Below are 18,926 nucleotides of genomic sequence, written 5' to 3' on the forward strand. Positions count from 1 at the left end.
GTTGCACTGGGAAAGGATCCACTTCCAAGCACACTAAGTGGTTGTTGGCAATTTTCAGTTCTTTGTGGCTGTTTGAGTGGGGGTCTCAGCTCCTCACTGGGTGTTGACTAGAGGCTACCCTCAGTCCCTTGCCACATGAGCCTCTCTCACATGGCAGCTTGCTTCATCAAAGCAGGCAAGTTGAGAACACAATAGTCTGCTTACAAGATGGAAATAACAGTCTTATATAACCTAATCATGGAAGTCACATTGGCATCCCATTACCTTCAGCATATTCTATTGTTTAGAATCAAGTCACTAGGTTCAGTCTGTACTCAAGGACATGGATTTAGACAAGGGTATGATTTCAAACAAGTACAAATCATTAGAAGCCTAACCATGACATTCAGCCTCTTGGAATATGGATCGGAAGACCCAGTCCCAACAAAACATCTCTTTAAGCATCTCCATCTAAAACCAAGCCATGTGGTTTCCCAAGCATGTTGTCAATGTCTCATGAAAATAAATCAAGGGAGAATAAGCATGAAGGACATTAAGTCTAAAGATACAAAAGTCTATTCAAATGTTCTAAGATGCTCCTGGGAGCATCTGCATTAGCAAGCCCCAACATGGGAGCCATGTTTTCTGAACAACCCAAAAAATGACTCACAAGAACTGCCCATCCGAAAAGGTATATAATGCCAAGAAATCTAATTTGGTCTGAAAGCAAATATCTTTTGGAATTTTTATTTATTGTGATAGAATATTTTTAAAATATATTTAATGCCATTTTATTGTTTCTTATTTTCTGTGAGATCTGTGTCTCCCTCAGCATTTTGCCTACATGGTACTTTTGAGATCCACATCCACCATAGCAGCAAGGAACTGCTGTAAAAATTTCAAAGCTTGGCTGTCACCCACATTTTTTCTAAACTCTATCCAACTACATATCCTCAGATATCTGAGCACCCCAATATTCAATAGTGGTGGCAGGCTGGAGTGCCTCTGAAGGACTTCAAATGATTTAATCCACTAAGGGCAAAATGCATACTCAGAAAACCTGGGACAGTTTGTCCTAGACAAAAGAAAATGCAGACAAGGATTATCTTAAACCTGAATGTTCAAAATTTGTCTGCACATTTTACCATTTTTCCCAGAAATATCCATACGCTTTATTTTCTGCAAATGTTGCCCCAATTCAGCCATAAAAATATCTAGATTCATTGTTTTGCTAATCACCTATTTGTTTTGCTCCTTTAGAGAGATGTATTTGATAAACATCTAAAACTTAGTATTGTACTTAAAAAACCCTGAAACTATGGCCATGTGTGGGAAAGCAATTGTAAACCACCTTAAAGCTGGCAGGTGCTGCACGTACTTGGATCCCCAATACATGTCGAGTAACGATGGAACACATGTGTAGTGAGCAGAGAAAGAAAAACTAATGCAAAATTCCAGCTTAAAGGTGATAAGCAGACAGGAAGATTATAAAATGGATGCCAGGAAATTTTGTTAAGGCTGCAATCTTCCAATCTGTGAAAATAACTTGGTAACATATTTTAACTTGTAAAATATGGCTTTGGGGAAATAGAGTGAATGTCCTTACCTCTCTAAGATGTATGTTTTCCTTCTCTTTCTGGTCTAAAATCACTTCTAAGTGGCTGACTTGAGACTCAGCCTCTGCCATCCGCCGTGTCCGTTCATTGTCATCCTCGAGACTTTTAGAAGGCAAACCTTTACTTTGCAACATCTCAAGAAGCTTTTTAATCGACTCGTCTCGGGCGTTGAGGGTCTGTTTCTGTGTTTCAATTCTCAGCTCCATTTCCTCTAAGGTCTTCCTTAAGAGGAACAGCTCCTTAGCTTGTCTGTCATGCTCAGCTTGGAGCCGCCGGAAGTTCTCCTCAGTCAGCTCAATGGTGAAGTGCTCAGCTCCACGGTTGCCACTCTCTTGCTGCAGGAGGTGATTGAGGTCTCTCTGGGTCCGAAGCTCATCCTGAAGGGCTTGGATTGTCAACTGCAGGTGCTGTGATGAGAAAGATGGAGCAGGAGAGGAGAAAGAAGGGGAAAAAGTCAATGGAGATGCCAAGCGCTATTTGCTACTACCACACTATGAAGATGGGATGTTAATCATGAGGTAGGTCCAGAGGGCCAGCCGTGAAGTCCTCCAGGGTGACTTCAGAAGCATGGGACAGCACATGGAGAGGGGGGAATTAATTCAATGATGCTTTCTGAATGTCTTAGAAGAGAAATGTACACATACACAGAAACAATATATTAGTGTCAGTCACGAGGGAAATTATACATCTACAGAGTTTCAATTGAGGAAGTGGAAAGGGTTAGAAGGGAAAGTCTCACAAACACACCTTCTTTACGCCCGCAATGCTCCAGACTCAGTATTCCTTGTTTCCTAAGGTGTTCTTTATTCTACTATCCATTACTTTCCATGATAAATGCATTTCCATTTAAAAAAATGAAAATAATAGCATCCACTACAAGTAGACACAAACGAAGACTTTATTTTTTACAAATAAAGCTGTGAACAAGTTTAGTAAACAGGATTACTGCATCTGCAAGCAAAAGGGAACAAATGCAGACAGGGACAGACACAAACACAAGGAGGTGAGGCTGTGCAGAGCAAAACAAACAAGCCGCAAAGAGTGGACAAACCTTGGTTCTTCTGGCATCCAGTAACTGAACAGCATGGGAAATGGAAAAAAAAAATGAAGCAAAAAATCAACACAAAGAAAAGTCCAGTGCAAGCAAAGGATATTTAACAGAAAGAATCAACATAAAGTACCTTCACAGAGAAAAAAAAAAGAAAAAAGAAAAACAATTTCTTATTACAGCAAAGACCCATAAGCTACACAAAATCTATAGCACTGCTGTTTGATAAATATGATCAAAAGAAAAAAAAAAAAGAAGAAGAAAGTGAGGTTAATTCCACCTTTTGTTTTCCTAAATCTCACTGACCCAGGAACCCAAAGTCTTCAGTATACTACCAGGAAAGAAAGCACAACACTCCAGAAGTACCCACATATTATTCCAAGTCACTATTTGAACCAAAATCAGAGTGAAAACACCAAAGAAACAAAATAGTTACCGGTTATGAGAAAAGAAACAGTTGCACGAGGACAGTTGGTGAATTCTGCAACACCTTCGCCACAGGGCCAACCCTCAGCCTGGTCAGAATAGGCAGCCATAAGTTTGAAGGCATTTTTGTCCTAGGAACAAACCAGGACACTGCGAAATTCAATCACCAGCCAATAGACCAGACACAACGCTAAGCAAGGGAATCAAAATGAACACAAGGCATAGCTCCTGCCCCCAGGTACCTCACAGTACTGTAAGCCATAAATAATACTATGTCTAAGTTACATAAATATTGGAGCAGTCCACATTTCGAAATCTTTCTGAATTCCTAAAGCTGGCACCCAGAGGTGTTGAGATCTTTCTGAGTGTGGTCTATGCCCAGAGATTAGCACTGAGTATTGCAACATCTTGATTAAACTATTTGTGGATCTATTGCATCTTTCCATTTAAGAACACCCATTGAGACATTCCCAGAGCACAAAGAACAAGTATTCTCCTTCTCATCCATGTGCCACAATGCCTCACAGGACAGTGACTGGGAGTGAGCACCTGGTATGTATTTAATGATGGTAATTATGAATTTTATAAACAAAATTCACTCCTGTAAAGTGTAAAATTCAGTGGTTTTTTGCATTCACAGAGTTGTGCAACCATCCACACAATACATTTTAGAACAGTTTCATCATTCCAAAAGAAGGTGCAGGATACAAAATTAATATAAAGAAATCTGTTGTGGGGTGTCTGGGTGGCTCAGTTGGTTAAGCATCTGACTCTTGATTTGGCTCAGGTCATGATCTCAGGGTCGTGAGATCGAACCCCACATCAGGCACTGTGCTGGGCGTGGAGCCTGCTTAAGATTCTCTCTCTCCCATCAAAAACTAATGATGTAATATATGGTGATTAACAAAACAATAAAAAAATTTAAAAAAAAAGATTCTCTCTCTCCCTCTCCCTTTGCCTCTCCCCCCACAACCCTCCTCACTCTCTCTCTCTCTCTCTCCCCCTCCCAAAAAAGAAAGAAATCTGTTGCATTTCTTCAGGCTAATAATGAAATAGAAGAAAGAGAAATTAAGAAAACAATCCCATTTACAATTTCACAAAGAAGAATAAAATACCTAGGAATAAATTTAACCAAGGAAGTTAAAGATCTCTACACTGAAAACTATAAGACACTGATGAAAGAAACTGAAGACAACACAAATAGATATTCCATGCCCATGGATTGGAAGAATTAATATTGTTTGTTTATTTGTTTGTTTTAGAGAGGGAGAGTGAGAGAATCTTAAGCAGGCTCCACACCCAGTGTGGAGCCTGACACAGGGCTCGATCTCACAAACCTGAGATCATGACCTGAGCCAAAATCAAGAGTTGGACACTTAACTAAGCCACCCAGGCATCCCAGGATTAATATTGTTAAAATGTCCATTCTACCCATGGCAATCTAGATTCAGTGCAATCCCTATCAAAATACCAATAGTACTTTTTCTCAGAACTAGAACAAATTATTCAAAATTTGTGTGGAATCACAAAAGACCTCAAAAAGCCAAAGCAATCTTGAGAAAGATAAACAAAACTGGAAGTTTCACAATCCCAGATGTCAAGGTATACTACAAAGCTATAATAATCAAAATAGTATGGTACTGGCATAAAATTAGCCATATAGATCAACTGAACAGGATAGAAAGTTCAGAAATAAACCCATGCTTATATGGTCAACTAATCTATGACAAAGGAGGCAAGAATTTAAAAGGGGGAAAAAACAGACTCTTCAATAAGTGGTGTTGGGAAAATTGGACACCTACATACAAAAGGATTAAATTGAAGAACCTCCATACTGTTTCCCATAGTGGTTGCACCAATTTACATTCCCACCAAGAGAGTAGAAGAGTTCCTTTTTCTCCATATCCTCAACAACACTTGTTATTTTTTTCATCTTTTTGATAATAGCCAGTCTGACAGGTGTGAGGTGATATCTCAATGTGGTTTTGATTTGCATTTCTCTGACAATCAGCAATGTTGAGCATCTTTTCATGTGCTATTGACCATCTGTATGTCTTCCTTAGAAAAATGTTTATTCATGTACTCTGCCCATTTTTCAATCAGGTTGTCTTTTTGCTAGTAATTTATGTAAAAGTTATATATTTTGATATTAATCCCCTAGCAGATATATGATTTGCAAATATTTTCTCTCATGCAGTAGGTTGCCTTTTCATTTTGCTGCTGGTCTCTTTTGCTGTGAAAAGCTTTCTATTGTGATGCAATCCCATTTGTTTATTTAAGCTTTTGTTGCCCTTGCTGGAGGAGACTGAATGGAAAAATATTGCTAAGACTGATGTCAAAGAGCTTATTGCCTATGTTTTCTTCTAAGAGTTTTATGATTTTAGGCCTTACATTCAAGTCTTTAATCCATTTTGAATTTATTTTTATATATGTGTAAGATAGTGGTCTAGTTTCACTCTAGCATGTAGCTGTCCAGTTTTCCCAGCATCATTTATTGAAGAGTCTGTCTCTTCCCCATTTTATATTCTTGCCTCCTTTGGAATAGATTAGCTGACCATATATGTATGGGTTTATTTCCAGACTCTATTCTCTTCCATTAATCTATTTGTCTGTTTCCATGTAAGTACCATACAGTTTTTTTTAAAGATTTTATTTATTTATTTTAGAGAGAGAATGAGATAGAGAGAGAAAGAGAGAGAGAGAGAGAGAGCATGAGAGGGGGGAGGGTCCAAGGGAGAAGCAGACTCACTGCTGAGCAGGGAGCCTGATGCGGGACTCGATCCCAGGACTCCAGGATCATGACCTGAGCCGAAGGCAGTCACCCAACCAACTGAGCCACCCAGGCGCCCCAGTACCATATAGTTTTAATTACTATAGCTTTGCAGTATAGCTTGAAATCAGGAAGTATGATACCTCCTGCTTTGTTCTTTCTCAAGACTGTTTTGGCTAATTGGGGTCTTCTGTGATTCCACACCAATTTTAGGATTCTTTGCTCTAGTTCTGTGAAAAATGTCATTGGTATTGTGATGGAGATTGCACTGAATCTGTATAGATTGCTTTGGGTATGGACATTTGAACAATATTAATTTAACAATATTAATTTAACAATATTAATTCTTCCAATCCATAAGCATTGCATATCTTTCCATTTGCTGGTGTCATCTGAAATATCTTTCATTAATGTCTTACAGTTTTCAGAATACAGGACTTTCACCTCCTTGATTAAATTTATTCCTAGATATTTTATTATTTTTGATGCAATTATAAATGGAATTATTCTCTTAATTTCTCTTTCTGATAATTACTGTATAGAAAAGCAACTGATTTCTGCATGTTAATTTTATATCCTGCAACTTTACTGAATTCATTTATTAGTTCTAACAGGTTTTTCTTTTTTTCTATATATAATACCATGTCATCTGCAAATGGTGACAGTTTTACCCCCTCCTTACCAATTTGGATGCCTTTTATTTCTTTTTATTGCCTAATTATTGTGGCTAGGAGTTCTAATAATACGTTGAATAAAAGTGGCAAGAGTGGGCATCCTTGCATAAGCCCTGACAATTGTTTTCTTTCTTTTTTGCAATGAAAGTGCCTGACTTAAGATCTGATTGCCAAGGCATCCACTTTAAAGAGGCATCCACTTCAATGATGGTTACCTCGAATAAACACATTATCAACCACACAACTAGGTAAGAGACAGACTGCCTGCCCCAACTGAGTCTCCTTTGTTTTAGAGGTCTTGATTGATTTCAATCGCCGATGTTTTGAGCCACTTGTTTCTTCTCTTCCCACACATTAAATCTCTCCTCTTATGTTTTAAATTAACCAATAAAGAATGAGCCCACAAAACCCTAGGCCCCCACCCTTGACCCCAATAAAAGCAGAACCAGGCCCACGCACTCTCTACTGATGACCTCACTGTATGGCCCCAACTCTGCTGTGCAATTTCCAGGTTCTTTAAATGATAAACCTCTATTTTTTTTCAAAGTTTCTTGATGGTTATGGCTGGAGGGCATCTTGCAGTCATACTAAGAACCACGAGGGTTAATCCAACGACAATACTGGTTTTTGATAGACTGAGACCAGCACAAAACAGATTTATGAGATGATCTAGGTTTATTTGGAAACAAACATGAATTGGGATGATCAGACTGGAAATCATCCTTTCTGAGAGTGACCAAAACTGATTGGTTTTCTTATGTAGTTCATAGACTGGCCAAAAGGGAATTCCAAGGAAAAACTGCCAAAATGCTTTGAGCAGAGACAGCAACGTTGGAAGACAACTCTGTAAGGGGTTGGATGGGCAAGTTGCCTATCACTCTGATCTTCTGTTTCCACACCTGCAAAATGGGGATCATCATAATGCTTATCTCACAGAGTTCCTGTGAAGAATAACTAAGAAAATGCATCAAGGGCCAGGTTTGAGAGTGAAGGAAGAGAAGAAGTTTGGTAGAAAGGAAGGAAGAAGGAAAGAAAGTAGAAAAGAAGAATAAGAGGGAAGGAAGAAGGAAGAAGGGAGAGAGAAATGAAGGGAAAATTGGTCCATTTATTCATTCAATATACATTTACCCAGTATCTCCCTTATACTCACAAAATATAAAAAGAAAGAAAGCAAGAAAGATCCATGTTCATGGTCCATGTAGATAAGTAAACTGATAGTAGCTTTACTATGTTACAAGGGTTATAACAGAAGTCATAGCCAGGTGGCTAGAAATTCAGAGACGATGTCACCCAGGCTGGAGACATGTGGGAAAACATCCTAAAGAGCCACCATTTAGCTGCATCTTGAAGAGCAATTGAGAGCCAGCCCCATGAAGAATGATGGAAAGAGAAGAGAAAGTATAAAAACCCAGAAGCAAAGACAGACCAGACCTATTAAGGAACAGTAATAGCAAAAATCTGGATAGTGTTGACCACATGCAACACAATGTTCTAAGCTTTTTTAATCCTCACAACCACCCTGTGAAGTAGCCACTGTTTAAGATCTCCACTTAATGGATGAGAAAATGGAGATGCAAAGTGGTTAAGTAACTTGCTCCAGGTCATCCACCTAGGTAAGTGGCCCAGCCAGATGTTCATCAAGGCTGTCTGATACCAACTCCCCTGCTCAAACCACTATACCATCTAGCCTCTGAATTGGCACAACTACTTCAGGATTCTGGAAAAAAAGAATGTAGGGCAGGGGGTAGAAATTGTGAGAGGAGACAGGCAGGCAATTACGACAGTTACAACAATTCTTATAATTTAAAGTTAGCCATCTAGGCTGTTCCTCATTCAGAGGTTGTCATGATAGATGCTTCCAGGTTGTACATTTATTAATAAGCAAAATCTACTTTCTAGGTAGCCATTTTATTAGTAACTAAATAACTTCAGCATGACCAAACACAATCTGATAATCAACCTAAAATTTAGTGTTCAAAACTTTCTCAAATTCACATGTCATTTAGTTTTCATTCTCTTTTAAAATATTCAAAATTAAGCATAGATCTGTTCCTGAAAAGGAATTCTTGAGCAAAAGGCATGTACCTTAAATAGTCCTGATCATCTTTCTGCATCATATACTGGAGGATGGGGAGGAGATCTGAAGCAACCTCTCCATCTATCTGTCTGTTCTACTTTTAAGAAATTCGAATCAATCAAGTTTCAAAATTCATTTACCAGATAGCCATTTCTAGTTAGATATTTAACACAGGCGATTTCTATTTTAAAATATAAAACCACTTGTGGGCGCCTGGGTGGCTCAGTCAGTTAAGTGACTGCCTTCGGCTCAGGTCATGATCCTGGAGTCCAGGGATCAAGTCCCACATCGGGCTCCCTGCTCAGCAGGGAGTCTGCTTCTCCCTCTGACCCTCTTCCCTCTCGTGCGCTCTCTCTCTCTCTCTCATTCTCTCTCTCAAATAAATAAATAAAATCTTTAAAAAAATAAAATAAAATAAAATATAAAACCACTTGTAATAAATGATCTACTGAAAAGAATATCCTCTCTGCATCTCAGTTTCCTCATTTGTAAAAGGGGGAAGGAGAGTAATAATTCCTAACACATAAGATTGTTAGATTGTTGTGAAAAATTAAATGAGTTAATACACATCTAGCTGTAGAAAGTTCCAAGTACAGAGTAATCACTTACATCAGTCAGGATAGGCTAGGATATGCTGCCTTGACAACAGCAAAAAAAAAAAAAAAACATATTCTGAAAGACATAATCCACTTGACACACTGATGACATGGAATCAGAACTCTTAGAGCTCAAAGAGACCTTAAAGGTTAGCCTGTTAAACTCATTTTACATATGAGAAAATCAGATCACACAGGTTAAATGACAGACCGAAAAGAGTGATCCCATTGCCAAAGCCAGAATTTCAGTTTCCGGGAGCATGGAATCTTGGTTTCTAGGATCCTGAACTCCATCCTTATATAAATTCTAGTAACCCTAAGAGTAGACCAAAAGGGGATGTCTCTCTACTTAACAACTTAGGAAATGGCAGTGGTACCTCCTACAGGGAGGCTGAGAAATAACCTAAATCATTTCACTTACTCACTGGGTCCACCCCCCCCCAGTAGTTAAATAGCATGGGACATTCCAAGATTAATATACTGAGACTTCCTTTCTACATCTTTGAAATTAGACTGTTAGCTAATTAAAATTGGCTATTAGAGTACAAGCTCAATAAAAACTAGCTCTAAAAGATTCAGATACAATACAAATGAAATCTCTAGCAAAGCCAAATAACTTCTCTAAGGGCCAAAAAGGAAGAAAAACAATGCAGAGTTTTCAATTCTGCCCTTCCTAGGTTATTCAGTTCCTTCAGATTGAATCACCTCCCCCTTCTCAACCATGAAAGCACATTTCTTTTAAGGCAGTCACCCAAACCCTACTGGATCAATAGTCAAGAGCATTCATGTCAGTATGTTACCTACATCAGGTACCTACCTACAAACCAACAACCTATAAGGTTGTATTCTAGGGCCATCTCTTTGGAAACTCCCAGTCATCATTGTGGTCTCAGCTTCCCAAAGCCTCAACCCTTCTTTGTGTGACTTCCATTCTACTGAATATCTGAAGAGGGAAGCCCTTCCAATGTCCACCTGCACTGGGAAAAACATCACCAGGTGATCCAAACTCATACCTGGGTCCCAGTCAAACTGCTGTCAACTTAGCACTTAACGGCACAAGGGCAACAGGTGGCAAAACCACTAATTCCCTTTAAGTACAAAAATGAGTCTGTGAGTGGATGGGCATTCAGAAAGCTTTTTACTCCCTACCCTAATTCTGGGATCATTCTCCAGTTGTTCTCAAAGAATCAAAGCTCAAAAGGCAAATCCCTTCTCCACAGCCTTCCACTGAGGACACCACGGAGAGAAGCAAAGCAGGTGTCACAATGTCATCCGGACTACTCTTCATAGTCACTCTGCTAGGAGTGCAAAGAGAATGCATTGTGATCCTGATACCTGGCCTTCAACCCAGTTCTTTTTAACCTTTTCCCCTTGATATTTAATTGCATACTTTGAAATCTGTCCTGGATAGTAAAGACTATCCCCATCTCCAGTCCACAAAAGGAAAACAAAAGTTTAAAATCATTGGTCTGTCCTTTAAAAAAAAAAAACAGGTAAACAGAATGGGAGCTTAAAAAGATTAGTCTGTCCAATTGTTTCCAAGTCTCAGACAATCAAGGAAGTCATAATGACTTCTGTTTCCGTCATTATGGCAGGCTATGTTTTCCTAATAAAAGCCCTCCCACTACACAACAGCTAGATAAAAGCAAATATATCTTTCAAAGCATTGCTGTGCTTACAAGAAAGTAAGGAAAATCTCCAAGAAAGAGAAAGATTGATAGAAAGAAAGTGAGCTTTTCAAGGGCACATTCTGGGCCAAATTTGCATTATACCCCCAAATCTAGCACATAATAGGTATTCGATAAACAGTGAAATATGGACAGAAAGATGAGACGACCAGAAGGGAAATTGTCTCACCAGATGGTCGGCACAGGGGAACACTGTGAGAGCGAATAGGTTTCCATTCCTCTTTGCTTTGCTGTACTTAGACTAGGGGTGGGAGAGTGTGGGGCGGGTGGGGAGGGAAGGGGTGTCCTTGACCTCAGACTACTCTGTCCTGTTCTTTCCTCCAAAACTCAAAATGCCTCACGTCCACCAACTCACTCATCTGACAAGACTGCTCTGACGCTGCCAGCACTATGTCCACTTTACAAGAGGATAAATTGGGCTGGCTTAAGGGATTTGACTGCAATCACATTGTTAGCAGATATGGGCCAGTGTCTAAAACTGAGGTTTCCTCCAGCCAATTCTAAAGTCGCCCCTGCTATAAAAAATATAGAGAACTTCATTTTGCACAACTCTTACAAGCTCCCATAGTCACTTAATCTTGAGGGAAAAAAAAGTAGACAATAAAAATATGAGAAACTAAGCTGTACTTGCGTTTATATGGGGGGGGGGGGCCGGAGTATATATACGTTGCCTTAGCCAACATTCAGAAGAATGACTTCCAATAGCTACTGGAGTCAGAATCTAATCCAGATTTCAGAATGTCTAAAACACAAAAAGGTAAATAGAATGAAAATATAATTATATATGTATGATGTGCATGGAACACACAATTATTTAAATAGGGACTAGCCAGATGTTTAGAATCTACTGTGTCTTATCCCCAAACATGGAAAATATGAGTTCCTGGCAAATTTGAAAAAATTTGTGACCTTAAGCTCTTTTCCACACTATGGGGAAAAAACAAAAAAATGATAAAGTTTTGTACTATAAAGCAGTTTAAGGTTTCATTTCTATGAAAAAAGTCTCTTAGCTATATAAAAATATGAATTGGCTTATATCCAAAAGTCTTGAACTTTTTTTTAATAAATCCATACTCCTTCTCAAGCAAGGGCTTAACATAACTCTTTCAAAGAAAACGGAATCTCTTTGCAGACAACTTGGCCTGCTCTGCTTCTCCTGTGACTTTATTTTCCTATTTATCATTTTTGAGTTTGTCTCTAATCAAATTTTAAGGGCAGGTTCTCTGATCCCTGTTTCCATAATCCCATGTGCAGGATGTACAGCACTCCTCATGGCTTCAAACCTTCCACAGACTGTGTCATGTGTGTGAAAAGACAAACAGCAGACGCCGGTTAAAACATGTGGCCCCCAGTGTGCTGCGGAAAAGTCGCTCTACTTGAGAAAGGTATAAAAAGATTAATATTTAGACATACGGTCCTAGGCTTTCTCCGTTAGCGTAGACAGAATAAGCACACATAGCTAATAGAGAATAATACTGATAGGCAATTTTTAAAAGTACCAATGCACCAGGATCCTGGGATCCCCACACAGAGATGTCAGTGATAACTGCAGAACCCACTTTGGGCGATAACGTGTCATTTTGCCAAGATACAGAACACTAGGAAGAGTATAGATGGAAAAGATCTCTTGGCAGTTGCTTTTGTAAGCAAGGAGTTCTGGTTCTCATTATAGAACAATACTATAAAGTGGCACAGTATTGGAATATTGTACTGAGCTGAGAGCTAAGGATATACGTTCTAATTCCAGCTTTGCTACTAACCAATTATATGATCTGGGGGAAATCAGTAAATTTGTCTGGGCTTCCAAGAACAGTGGTGATGAGCTGGGTTTTGAATCCTGGATCTACCTATTATAGCCTATGTCACCTTGGACAAATTACTTAAGTACTTTGAGCATTGAATTATTCATCCATACACAGGAAATAATAACTGTAACCAATGTACAGGGTTCACACAAAGACCACGTGAGATGTTCCTCATGTAAGTGAACAGGTTTCCATAAAGCATAAAGCTCCGGGCCTGGCACATAATGAATGCTCAGTAGTAAATGTTCACTGTTACTACTATTGACACAGTGGTGGTGGCTAGAGGCCCAGAATTAAAATTTCTCTCCTTCCTCCCATTTGGGCAGGGAAAAGAAATGAGTATAATGTACATAAATTTTTGACCATCAAATAAATGCAACAGTGGGAAACAAAATGCTAAGCACTTTGGCATTTTTTAAATAAGGGAAACAGGAAACAGTTGTTTTAAGACCAACTTAAAGATGGCTAAAATTGATTTCCCATTAACTGGTCTATAAATAACTTTAGAAGGGGCTCTCGGGAATAACAACATTTCTGTTTTGAAAGTCAGGGTTTTTTTCCCTACTAGTAGCCAGTAATACGTAAGCAACTATAGGACAGTGGCATCCCCTGCTGTTGACATCACTCAACCTGTTATAGGAATGAATGAATGAATAAAAAAACAAGTTTAAGAAATATTGATATTTTTTAAACTTGTCTACAGAAGCAACCCAAAACATGTAATCATGGAAACGATGGTTAAAATTGGAACTTTTCTATTATTAATAGCCACACACAATTAGAGGACAGTTTTTTCATTTTAATTGCTTAGCAAATCTTTAATGTAAATGCCATTTTTAAATCTTGATTATAATTTCCTTCTCTGTCACCTCTTCACCCCACAACATGTTTATTTAACAAAATTGCTAACCATCTAAATATTTTTAAAACAGGTAAGCGGTTTTACTTAAATGACTATCATTTCAAATAGGTGAGTGGCATGAACTGAACTACTAATTTTTCCCTACTCTGAGCCACACGGTTCCCTCAGCCAAACTATAGTCCTTTCTATTCAAAATGTTCATGAGCAGAGGTTTTTTCCTAAATACTTTACTCTCCTGCTTCTCTCTGCTTCCTGTGTAACTCCTGGGAAGGGGGATAAGTGACCTCCACAAAATTCAGAATGTGGTCCTTGGACCAGCAGCATCAGCATCTTATAAGGAAGGTGGAATCTCAGGTCTCACCTCAGCCCTGCAGTATCAGAATCTGCATTTTTTAACAAGACCACAGGTAATCTGAAGCACATAAAGGTTTGAGAAGCACTTCTCTAAACTTCAAAAAACAAAAAAATTTCAGCCTTACTATTGCTTTATGAAATGATCATTTGGTAATAGAAAGGAGGGGAAGGAAAACATCATGAAAAGAGTACTGTGGTAGAGCCCTAAGAAGTATACTGAAAACGTTGTGTGATTCATAAAATCTGAGTAAACTATGAGTAGTGCTCCCCAATATAAGACATTACTAGATAAAGCAGACAAAGCGGGGTTTGTTCATTCATTCAACCATTATTGAGCTATGTGTTATTTGACAGACATACATACTAAGTGTCCTCTCCAAGTCAAAAACGAAATCCTGCCAGCTTAAATATAAATAAATAAACATTATATATGTAATATATTTTATTATATACATAAAATATGCAGTTATATATTATAAATAATATATATTGCTATATATACTGTTTATTTTTAAGAGATACATAGTATCTGAGTTGTAATTCTGTACTGTTATTTACGGTTATTATTTAAAAGGATTTAAGGGAAACTTTTCAGAGTCCATCTGAAATGACAGAACTAGGCTTTATAATTAACTGTTTTATTCATTTTTAGTTTTAAATAGCATTTCTGTACGCATGTCTATGCTCTTGGTGGAATTTTAAATGACTGGGGAAGCCATGAGGAGTCTGAGATGAATCTTCTTTTTCATATTATAACCTGAACACTATAGAGAAAATGTGAATATACTGCTTCCCACGTAGCCTAATCACTCAAATTCTCTAAGTATTTCCATTTTATCAGTGCACTAGAATCAGAAGTCTGGACCTTCATTTCTTTCTCTGGTGTGAAGGTGAGATACCTACTGTATCCAGACAATGTCTATGGTCTTTAATATTTCACATATAATACAAATATATATGTAAGAAGTATGTGTGTGCGCGCGCGCATAGAGAGAGAGAGAGAGAGAATGAATGAATATTCCGTAACCCACAAACAAAAAGTGGCCAACATACCATAGGAAAGTAGTAGGACTAGACAAGGAAAAGAAACTAGAAAAAAATACATCATCATGATCATTGCTAGGGACAGGAGGATGGGGAATGACTGCTAAAGAACATGAGGTTTCTTTTGGAAGTGATAAAAGTGTTTTAAATGTATGTACTAAAATCGACTCAATTGCACACTTTTAAAGGGTGAATTTTATGACACATGAGTTACACCACAGTCAAGCTATTAAAAGTGATAGAAGGTGGGAGCATGAAAGATGCTTTTCTTGGGGCACCTGGGTGGCTCAGTCAGTTAAGCATCTGACTCTTGATTTCGGCTCAGGTCGTGGTCTCGGGGTCGTGGGATCGAGCCCCGTGTCAGGCTTCACACTCAGTGAGGAGTTGCCTCGGGATTCTCTCCCTCTTTGTCCCCCCTCCTCCTCTCCCAACTAACACTCACTTGCCCTCTCTCTCTCTCTCTCTCTCTCTCTCTCTAAAATAACTAAATAAACCTTCTAAAAAATCTCACTAAAAAAAATGCCTTTCTTTGTATTTCCCATTTTCGTTTAGCAAACATTTTTTCCAAGAATAATTTTTGAATGCCTACTGCTATAGACTAAATGTTTATGTCTCCCCAAAATGCATATGTTGAAACCCAGTCCCCACTGTGATGGTATTTGAAGGTGGTACCTTTAAGAGGTGATTAAGTCATGAGAGTGGAGGCCTCAGGAATGGGAATGATGCTCTTATTAAAGAAACCCCAGAGAACTGTCTTGCCCCTTCCACCATGAGGACGCAGTGAGAAAACAGCTCTCTATGAGCTAGGAAGTAGGCCCTCATTAGACACCAAATCTGCCAGCACCTTCATCTTGGACTCCAGACTCCAGAATTGTGAGAAATAAATGTTGGTTGTTTATAAGCCAGGCAGGCTATGATATTTTTTTTATAGCAGCCTTAATGGACTAAGACACAGGTCATATACTCATCACTGCTAGGTTAGTTAATATTCTTTGAGTTGCAAGCAACAGAAATTGACTTGACCTGTCTTAAGCCAAAAAAACAAAAAAAAAAAAAAAAAAGGAAGATATCAGGGTATCTCCCTGTATCAAAGCAGTAATTGTAAAAAGCAAAACCCAGGGAAAGAAGGAAGCAGGACACAGAAGGAACCTTTATGAAAGGTTTGTAACTTGGTTTCAACAACTCCTTGATCAAAACTGTAAAGACCCAGGACAGAAGATAGAACTGTCCTGGCATGAGCCAGGTATCCACCATGGATCAATGAGCTGTGGCAGATGACCCTGCCACCAGGAACTACTCCAAGGGGAAGGAGATTTCTTTAAAGGTGAATAGAGATCCCAAGAAGAATCTACTACAATTGCTGTTGTAATTAAAGATTTTAAAAGAGGCAACATATGAAAAATATAAAAGTGCTATGCTATGGTTATGTTTATTCAGGGTAATGGATTCCAAAAGAGCAATATATTCAAGACTCAGGTGAAAGACATAACCATGCAAGTTCAACTTCTGATATCCAGCAACAAATACTGGAAAATTTAAAGAGAATTAGAGATTAACAAGACTTTAGAACTAAAAAAAATAATTAATTTGATAGTGAAAGTCCTAAATTTTTTATTGAGAATAATACCTCCAATTGAAAACCCTCTCTTTGATGTCAGAGGCCTTGGGCTGATCTCCAGCTTGATCACTCAGTAGCTGTGGAGTTGATCTGATCACACACTAGTTGCAGGTTCCCACAGCCTTGGGAGGCCTGTATGACACTAACAGGTTACTTCTGTTTTGTAGGTCTCAGTTTCCAGCTCTTTTAAAAGCTGCTAAAAATACAAACTTCTCACAAAACCACGATAAGGTTAAACAGATAATGCATATCAGATACTTAGCAAGTCCCACTTCAGCCCACAGGAAGCCATCATTTTTAAAAGCCACTGTTATGAGTATACAAACCCAGATTGCAAACCCTCCCAAAACGCAATGGAAAGAAATGAAAGTAGAGTAGGGGAAAAATGTAAAATTATGTTTGCCTGTATCATATACAAAAAAAAATCCTTTAAACCAGAGGAACTTGGCCACTTTGGATGTTAACCTTTTAATAGCAAATAAAATACTTTGAAAGAACCACCCACGATTTTCTACAAGCTGGTATATGCATTTTAAAGACACAGCAAATATTGAACAACAGAAATCACTGAATATTGGTGATGAAAGGGATCAGAAAGATAATCATCTCTACTACTTTTTATAGGAGGATAAACTTAGGCCCAAAGAGGGGGACCTCTTGTCACCTGAAGCCACAGCAGAGATGGCAGCACTGCTAGTTATAAAGCCCAGACACCAAACTCTTAGCACACTGCTGTGTCCGGGTCTTTCCCTTCTAGCCCCATGCACCAGTTTTATTTGGTCACTGAACTGCAAAAGGATTCTGTTACCACATAATTAGTGTCAGGGTATGTGTAACAGCTGCCACGAGCCAGATTTCCACACTGGAGTCAAACATCGTTGGCCCAGACACATCTCTTCCACCACACACCACCGATGGTACAGCTGCTGTAACCACAGTCCACACCCCAGTGGCTCCAAGACTTCAGGAGTTGGGACAAATGATTAATTCCAACCAGGATGAAGTAACTCTTCTCTCTGAAAGGACTTCTTAAAGAACACCTTTAGCAAATTTTGAAAGTTTTAGCATTCTTCCACCTGAGAGCTTAAAGACTTTGAAAAGGGTTTAGAGGAATTTTTTTTCCCCAAAAAAAGTATGTGAGATAAATGTCAAGAATGAAGGTGGCCACTCAGAAACCTGGAAAAGATAATGATAAGTCTCGGGAGATCCATGCTATTGTTGGGCAAGACAAAGCAAAAACCAGAAAGAAGGAACAGTTCTTTTGCAGATACCATCACTGGAAGAACACGTTATATGGCTGAGAAATAAGATCCCTTGATACCAATCCTCAATAATATCAATTTGAGATTATTTTTATTTTATCTGGATAATTTTGTATATATTATTAAGAATAAGAGTTTTCCTTAGCAAAGACTCAGAAACCCATATATGCATTCATGAGCATATAGATACATTTCATATGCTTTAAGATTCTTTCTCAAATCTTTAAACCAGTGAAGAGAATAGAGTTTTCTCCAAAAGAACAGTAAAAAGTATTTTTAAACAAGGACTGCAAACTGCTTTTTTCATCCCTGGATATTTATTTTGTTTTATAATTCATTTGAGACTTTTAAAGTCAGGAAAGGAGGAAAAAAATGGCTTTCAAATTTGAATCTGGAACAGAGCTAACCTATCAAGTCCAACAGGGATATAAAGAAAGTATCTAACAGCACAGACACTGCTGGTGCCCGGAACAAAAGCATTATTGAATGGAAGAAGAATTTAAATTGAAGCAAGCCCTAATGTAATACCTTAGTAACTCTACGTCCTACTGCCATTTTTCCTAATGAGATGAACTATTAGTCCTGGTTTACATAAATTTCAACATACCAGGGCCCTCGGCAAGCTACAGGGAGGCCAACAGCCCTCTTGGGTCCTACATCTGTAACACTATTTAAAACATGATTGTCCCTCTCACCATCATTTGGGTCCTTAACTGTGGAACATACAAAACCAATGGAGACAGGGGCCCACAAAATGAGTGGAGTCTTTTGCTGTATCTTTGAAGGTTTTCTTTCTTTAGTTTAAAAATTCAAAGGCAAATAAGAGTGGAAAGAATTACAAACAGGCTTTATGGTTTTATAAAGGAGGAAAAAATAAACCTAGGATGAGTTTACAGTTTACAGTCTATGAAGAGCCTCCGCCCCCATTTATTCCTTTAAATAAACTTTTCAATCACCTTTTAAAGGGGCAAAGAAAACTCTGTTATTATAGGAATTGCTAAAATACAGCATGGGAGTCTAGTTAAGAGCTGAGTCCTATACTCAAGCAAGAATTGGTTCTACCACTATTTGTCTATACTATTTAAACCCTGGCAAATTATATGCCCT

At 38.4% G+C, this 18,926-nt stretch overlaps 1 protein-coding gene across 7 annotated transcripts in view; it reads right to left on the reverse strand.

Annotated features, from left to right (window-relative positions):
• ERC2 (ELKS/RAB6-interacting/CAST family member 2) overlaps positions 1–18,926 on the reverse strand; it is a 985,383-nt gene that overhangs the window by 797,446 nt on the left and 169,011 nt on the right. For all 7 annotated transcript variants that reach the window (XR_012380904.1, XR_012380905.1, XM_073901383.1 and 4 more), the window contains one exon: positions 1,586–2,002. Coding sequence is in view for 5 of the 7 variants with exons in the window: in XM_073901383.1 (XP_073757484.1) it covers positions 1,586–2,002 (417 nt within the window). In the remaining 2 variants the exon portion in view is untranslated. The remainder of the gene's footprint in view (positions 1–1,585; positions 2,003–18,926) is intronic.

This window comes from Callorhinus ursinus, unplaced genomic scaffold (assembly GCF_003265705.2).
Source record: "Callorhinus ursinus isolate GAN/ISIS: 27379988/994484 unplaced genomic scaffold, GSC_fseal_2.0 scaffold15, whole genome shotgun sequence".
Lineage (NCBI taxonomy): Eukaryota > Metazoa > Chordata > Mammalia > Carnivora > Otariidae > Callorhinus > Callorhinus ursinus.